The 7,531-nt window shown below is 47.7% G+C and overlaps 1 protein-coding gene across 1 annotated transcript; it reads left to right on the plus strand.

Moving 5' to 3' along the window:
* Positions 1-1,893: 1,893 nt before the first annotated feature.
* LOC144149864 (uncharacterized) lies at positions 1,894-6,496 on the plus strand. The gene is made up of 3 exons (XM_077681578.1): positions 1,894-1,923; positions 5,167-5,551; positions 6,317-6,496. Coding segments are annotated over exons 1-3 (396 nt in total). The 5' UTR covers positions 1,894-1,914; the 3' UTR covers positions 6,319-6,496.
* The last annotated feature ends 1,035 nt before the right edge of the window (positions 6,497-7,531 follow it).

The raw sequence follows: 7,531 nt of genomic DNA on the forward strand, positions 1-7,531 counted from the left end.
CAGGAGGTCTCAGGATGTAGGCGTAACAATAGAGTTTCATACTAATATATGCTAGAGGGAAATCTGGCCACACTGTCTAGGGGAACCACGCTTCAGCGAGCGTTCCGTCACGTAGCGAGCAGGGGGCGTTCCACTTGTCCTTGGCATGGCTCTTGAACAGGCTGAGAAGTCGCCTGTGGCTGCGAAAAAGCAAGAATATTATTGTAGAATGTTAATGGAATTTTTTAGTTATAATTTGAAGCGTCAGAAAGATTTATTTATCAGGGATTACTTATAAGCTTCGTACAAGATGAACAAGAAAGCGATGTTCCCATTTTTGTTAATTTTTGCTTCAAGACAATAAAGAGGCCATGTGGCTAGCGAAGCCAAGTAGGCGAGGAACGTCGCTAGCTGAAATGGCGGCGCCCACGACGGCCCACGACTGCAGCGCCTGATTTTCCTCTGGTATATATTAGTACGAAACTCTATGGGTACAACTGACGGCCTCCCAAGAAATCCACCGCCAAGAAACTTCACTTCGCGATTGTAGTGCGGCCTCTAGCTCAGTTTGATTGCATCATTTGAATTCAAATGACCGGTTAACTGTTTTTTCGGTGCTGGCCTCTATTGTTAAAGAAAAGTCTTTTGTGGCTTGAATTGAGCATGCAGTGTTACCAGTTGCGAGTTCTTTCAAGTTGAACAAAGTTGTATTTGGTCTTCATGGCCTTTTTTTAAAGATGTACGGGCGCCCAAAAAAGTAAACGGAGCACGGTGTTGGAACTTTATTCCCTTTTTTTATTCACATGGGTTGGAGATCTTGAGGCGATTTCTCTGCCATGTGCCTAGCCCGCAACCTCTAAGTTACCTTTCAAAGAAGTCATTCTAGAATAAAATTGGGCCGCACATATTCTATTTATGCTGGCACCTGCATACAATAGAAATTATTGCAATTTCACGAAGCCGTCCTCCGTTGGTTTTGGAGAGCCTGTACACCCCAGAACCAGAAACAGCTGCTCATGCACGTGTTGGAGTGATGTGACGCACCGCGCACTCTTAAGATTCTGGCACACTAGAAACGTGATGCCGCATTGCTATAGCATTGCCAAGCAAGCCAAGCCAGCCTCCCCACGCGTGCGGACATTGGCCCGGAAAGGGTGGCGGGCGCGTGGAGATGAGTCTGGTCAACTTTTTTTCTCAAATTGTCTGGGAACGGCCACTTCTGAAAAAAAAGTGGCCTTGACTGCCGGCGGTGACCAGGCCACCGGTGCGGCACGAAACCCGCCGTGAGGCGAGGGCGGTGGCCACGGGGAGATAAAGACGGATGTGTGTTGGGAGGGAAGAGTTTGTCGGCCGCGGCGGCCGAAGCCGGTGCGGTCAAGGGAGGGGGACAGGTTATCCGACCTGTCCGGAAAGGTCGGAGTGGAGGGCGGTCGTGAAACTGAATCCTCTCGGTCGGTCGGCTGCCCTCTATAAATGGCGATCGAATAAAAAGTAACTATGAACTCCCCACAAGATTACGAACCGGATCCGATCGAACGGAGCAGCTCTCCCGGTGTCACCCACAGAAAACTAAAAGCACGCGCTGGCCGAAACGGGAGAAATAGAAAGTGGCAAAACGCACGCCGAAAGATGCAAGACTGGTACCGCGGGGTCGTAGCCCATCTGGAGTGCTTCTGTCCTATCTCTACATCTCCTCCACTTCTCCTGTTTACTGATGTGCCTACTGACCCTTGGCCGACAATGCACTTCGCGTAGTACGTGACCCTTTGAATGCGACTCACGCTCTCTCATGTATGCACGCAACAGGCTGAGCCGTGCCGTACGGATATGGCCGTCAGTGGCAGCGCCACCGCCCTCTTCGTCGCGTATATAAAGGGTCCTGATGAGCAGGCAGTCCACAGTACCGATCCCGATCAACTGAACACCCTTCCGACCATGTCTGGAGTGAGTATCCAACGAAAGGTCGCTAGTCCAACCGTTCGCGGCCTGTTTTCAGCCGGAACAGTGAAAATTTCCTCCGAGCCGCTTTCACCAACCATCTTCTTTTAATGGCGCTCTGTGTGCGATTATTTAGAGTGATTTAGCTTGAGGCCGATGCCAATTGATGAAACGTTTCTTCTACAGGAAAGTCAAAGCGCGCATAACGTGCAGACGTGTTTCGGAGTCTATGCGAAACTTCCTGCGTACTTTAAAGCTCTCGATTAGCGTGAAGACAATCCAAGGGATGAACTAAATGTGCTTTTAATTAGCTTGGTTGGAATTACTTTTCTGATTATTGAAATCCGTGAGATGGACCAGCACAGTAATTCCAGGGTTCCAAACTGCGCAACCGACGTATAAGGACGACATTGAACGCTGGCTGCAGCTAAACCTCCGGGAAAATGAACGGTTCTGTCGATGCTTCCTCGTAATTACCCCGTCTCGTCGTATATGTAATACATGTTTGGGATGCGATTTCATTTCATTTATTTCCACCTTAAGGGCCCTGAGGGCATTACATAAGGGGGGGCGTGCACAAAGGTATGACACAGCGCTAAAAAAAATTTCAAGGCAAAAAAAAAAAGAACTAGTGACAAAGGTACAGCAATATTAGCAGCAAATACGAAATTACAGTACAAAAAATACAGTTCAAATGTACAAAAGATACAGCACTAAGGAAAGGAAACACATAAAGCACATTTGATACGCAGGTATTATGAAACATGGATGAGCAATTTTTCGCGGAATAATTTGCGGTCTGCGCACGAGGCTATTGTATCGGGCAAATGGTTCCAGAGGGTTATTGCTTGAGGGAAGAATGAGTTGAGCATTGATGAAGTACGGCTGGGTAGTCGTGCTATGGCGTTGCTGTGGCTGATACGGGACGAGGTTCGGTGGGGCGGTTTTAAGAGAGGGTGTCTGGATTTCGGGTGATAATAAAAGGCATGAAGAAGGCAGAGGCGTGAAATGATCCGGCGTGACTCAAGTGAATGCAGGTTCAAAGATTGCTTTAGGGCGGTTACACTTGTGTTAGTGGAGTACTGTGAGCAGATAAAGCGGGCGGCACGATTCTGTATGGCTTCTAATTTGTGGGTGAGGCATGCCTGTGACGGATGCCAAATCGATGATGCATATTCCAGTTTTGGTCGTACGAACGTTAGGTAGGCTAGTTTTTTTATGTCCGGAGATGCAAGTTTTAGATTCCGGCGTAGGTAGCCGAGCGTGCGCGCGGCGTCTGAGCAAATGGTTTGAATGTGAAATGTCCATGATAGGGATGGTGAGAGATGAACTCCGAGGTATTTGTAGGATGTTACAGCGGCAATCGGGAACGAGTTAATTTTGTAGGAGAACTGTGATACGGTTTTTTTTACGGGTGAATGATACCAGTTTACATTTTTCTGTGTTTAGTGGCATTAATGATTGATCACACCATGCTGCGATATGGTTGAGATCATGTTGAAGAGCAATACTGTCTCCAGGGTTGCGGATGGTAGTGTAAATGACGCAGTCATCGGCGAATAGTCTTAACTGGTTAACAATATTATTCGGTAGGTCGTTAATGTAAATTAGGAAAAGCAGTGGTGAGAGGCACGCACCCTGTGGGACCCCGGACGTCACATCAGTGAGGGACGAATGATGGTCATTGACAGTTGTGAATTGCTTACGATTGGTGAGGAAATTTTCAAGCCAGGAAATTATGTTAGAAGGAATTCCAAGGTTAGAAAGTTTAGCGAGCAGTCGGTTGTGGGGAACCCGGTCAAATGCCTTCGAGAAATCTAAGAAGACGGCATCAATCTGAAGGTTGGCGTCCATATATTGTAGTAAGTCATTTGTGAAGTCTGATAATTGTGATTCGCACGAGTAGGATTTTCGAAAGCCATGTTGTTGTGGGTAAAAAAAGTTGATCGACTCTAGATGGGTCATTATGTTGGAGAATAGAATGTGCTCAAGTAGTTTGGATGGGATGCTGGTCATTGAGATAGGACGATAGTTAGTTGGGATTGCAGGGTTACCGGATTTAAAATTGGTACGATCTGGGCTTTTTTCCAATCATCCGGGACGTGCCGGTGTCAAGTGACTGGGTAAATATTAGGTGTAAGATTTGACTAGAGAGCAGTAGGGTATTTTTCAGTAGTTTACTGTTAATCTGATCGCAGCCGGCTGAAGATGAAAGTTTAAGAGCTTTTATAAGGTTAGCTATTCCCTCAGGGCAGATTACAATATCAGGCATTTCGATTGGGGGAGGGTCCAGTGGTGTGACGGCAACATTGTTACTGGCGGAGGAAAACACAGAGGAAAAGTGATCGTTCAGGGCAGTGGCGCATTGGTTAGTGTCGATAGTTACTCCTTCCGAGTTTGTAAGTGCTATGCGGCTGAATCGGGACTTTGGTGATAGGATGCGCCAGAATTTGTTTGGGTTAGTCTGAAGAATGGATAACAGATCTTCGGAGAAGAATTTTTCTTTTGCTGTAGTTAGTTCTTGAATATATTGTTTAGCGCATGAGTGGTAACGTTCCCATGCTAAAGAGCTGTTGTTTGAATGTGCTGTTCTGTAAAGGCGCTTTTTGCGGTTACGGAGGCTTTTTAGGCGTTTTGTAAACCATTCATTGTTAGAGTCGGATTTGATAACTATTGTTGGAATGTGTCCGTTTTTAAGATTAAGTAACGTGGTCTTGTAAAGTTCCCAGTTGGCATTAACAGATCTGGTTAAGTAAGTATCTCGGAAGCTATCGAAGAAAAGAGCAAGTTCATTGTTAATGGCATCAAAGTTTCCCCGCTTATAATCTGTGATAAGTTGCGTTGTTGGTGATCTCCTTTTTAGTGGGGAAGCGATGCAAATATGAAGTAAACTATGATCGCTAAGCCCAGGAAGTGCGGTTACTGATTTGATGTCATCAGGGCAGGATGTTAGCAGCAAGTCGAGTGGATCGCTGCAGAATGCCACGCAGAATGCCACGATGCGGGTCGCTGCAGAATGCCACGATATTTCGCTGCCCCGTGGCGTTGTTCGTCCGCGCTCTAAGTATGCGGAAGGGAAAGAAAAAACAGCAGATAAGAAACACCATCCAAAAATTCACCAATACGCTTAGGCTTCTAGCTTCCAGTTCGACATTACTGATTCGTCATCGGCACTGTTAGTAACCTGTTGCCGCTCGCTCCGTGCCGTTGAAAACGAGACCATATAGCGAGTACCCTTTGTTCCTGCAGCTCCGTGCTTGCATCCTCCTGGCCCTGGCCTGCGCCGCCTACGGTGGCTACGTGAGCCCCTACGTGGGCTTCGGCTACAACTACGGCTACGCCCCGTACACCACGTACGGCGCCGCACCCTACGGCTTGTACAGGGCGCCCGTGGTGTACCACGGTGCACCCGTCAAGTACGTGGCGTCCACCGTGCACCACCCAGTGGCCGTGACCGGGGTGTCTAAGGTGGCCACCACGTACACCGTCCCCACCGCCACCAAGGTGGTCTCCGCGTACACCCACCCGACCGTCACCCACCTGCCCACCTACTACGGCTACGGAGTGTCCCCGTACGGCTACAGCTACGGCTACGGCCTCGGAGGCTACCACTACCTCCCAGTCCTCAAGAAGTGTGAGTGTGCAGATCCACAATTTGCCTTCTACAAAATCCGCGTTGAGCTATTAAATAGTGATTGTCTTCATAGAAATACTGACGATATATAGCTGGATAGCGTCAATATAACTGTCCATTAAGTTCACCACTTTAGCAAACAAAGTTGTACTTGCGTTCGCTGTTAATACACCGGAGCAAAATTCGACAACTTTTTTTTCTTCCTAGAAGGCGAATCCAATAATTTCCGGTTATATTTAGAGGACCTCCAATTGATTCACGTCTTGATCGGTTTTAAAAATAACTCATTTGCAACTGAAAACCTTGTTTTGAGATGGAAGCGTGGAATTTTCCTTCGAATTGTAAATTCGTAAGTTCTGAAACAACACTTTACTGCAGCCAAAATGTATCTGGGCGATGAGATGCACTGTTTCGGAGCAACCCAAATCAATTTGTCCTGAACGTATACTCAATTCATAAGACGGTTCTGTTTGGTTCCTGAAAGTGAAGCTACGTGTGTGAAATATCTCAGTGCGGGTTTGCATGGTGCAATCACAAAGAAGCGAAGTGGTGTGGGTCGAATTTTTTGGCGCATGCCTTGCACATTTTGTGTCCGCCGATCTGGTAGTATAAATTAACCGCTGGAGGGGAAATTTAGTCGTGGGGCGTTAAAAGAACAGTCGTGAAGTGATTGCAGCGCCTGTTCATACTTTGCAGTAGCGATTTTAAGCTGCTGTTCCTTGCGTGGAAACAGGGCTAACCACCGGTTTTATTCAATTCCTGCAGAAACCTTCAGAAGACAGGCACCAGGCATCGTGAAGCATCGTCAGCATTCGAACGCAACAAACCACATCCACATCTCCACTCGGCACCGCATCCGTCCCTCTGATTCGCCCCTCAAGAGATCAGCCGCCACCGATTCCCACAGCGTCAAGACCTGAGCAATAAAACGTTCGCAATCAAGCACGCACTCGATGCATCCTTTTTCGCCTTTTGCGAATTGCACCTTCATAGCAATTGCCTGCTCATAATCAGGCCACTGTGTGGTGCCTCTCGCTTGGTTACTTAATAGCTCGACTAACAAAGAAGTCTGGGTGAGTTGGTTCGGGTTCGTGGTGAAACGAATATTGAAAAAAAAAAAAAAAAACAGCCAATCAGGAGGAACATCCCGTGCCATTTCCACCCGCGTGGAACCTGGGCAGAGGCGAAGCATTCAGTGTATGAGTGTATTCTTGGCGCCTTGGGGTTTTTTGCCGACGGAGATGAAACCCTTGGGGGTAGAGGTATACAGGTTTGCTGTACAAGACTGTTATCTTTGAAGCACGAAGCTCTCCAGCGCGAGGCGTAAACGATTGTCCCGGTGTTTTTTTAGAACGCGTTACGCAGCGATCAAGCGCGAAGCGTAAACGAGCGTCCGGGTGTTTTAGTATTATGACTGAATGAGACGACGATTATGACGACGACAGGAGGAGTCAACAGCCCCAGCCCCTAAGGGGCTTTGCCCCTAATACAACGGGACGGAGCGCTCCGTCACGTTGTATTTGTTCCTCCTGGTTGTTTTTTGGCCATTCGTTTCACTAATAGCTCGATGCATGGGAGCATACCGTAAAGTTCCGAAAGAACGTCCACCCAAACTACACAGATATCAAGTGAAAAATACGAGATGGGAGAACTTTCGGGGCAAGTGCGAAATGAAAAGATCATTCGCGTTTATTTTGTTCAGCCATCGTCGCTAAGACGTCGAACCATGCGTCGCCCTCAGAGTCGAACGCGAGCTGCTGCGCCTCGTCCACCGTGTCGGTTCCCGGATCAATCTTCAGCGCGAGACACATGCACGACGAAGCCATCCGATGCGATGCACGACTGGTCAAAAATATGGATGCCACGAGTAGCCGAACTCGGGAATTTGAGACACGTGCACCGATGAGTGCGTGCGATGCGTGGTCGGCGTCGCTATAGTGCATAGAATATTCTATATATTCTAGTATATTCTAGGCACTA

This window comes from Haemaphysalis longicornis, unplaced genomic scaffold, assembly GCF_048455015.1.
Source record: "Haemaphysalis longicornis isolate Haplotype H1 unplaced genomic scaffold, Haemaphysalis longicornis Haplotype H1 scaffold_8, whole genome shotgun sequence".
NCBI lineage: Eukaryota > Metazoa > Arthropoda > Arachnida > Ixodida > Ixodidae > Haemaphysalis > Haemaphysalis longicornis.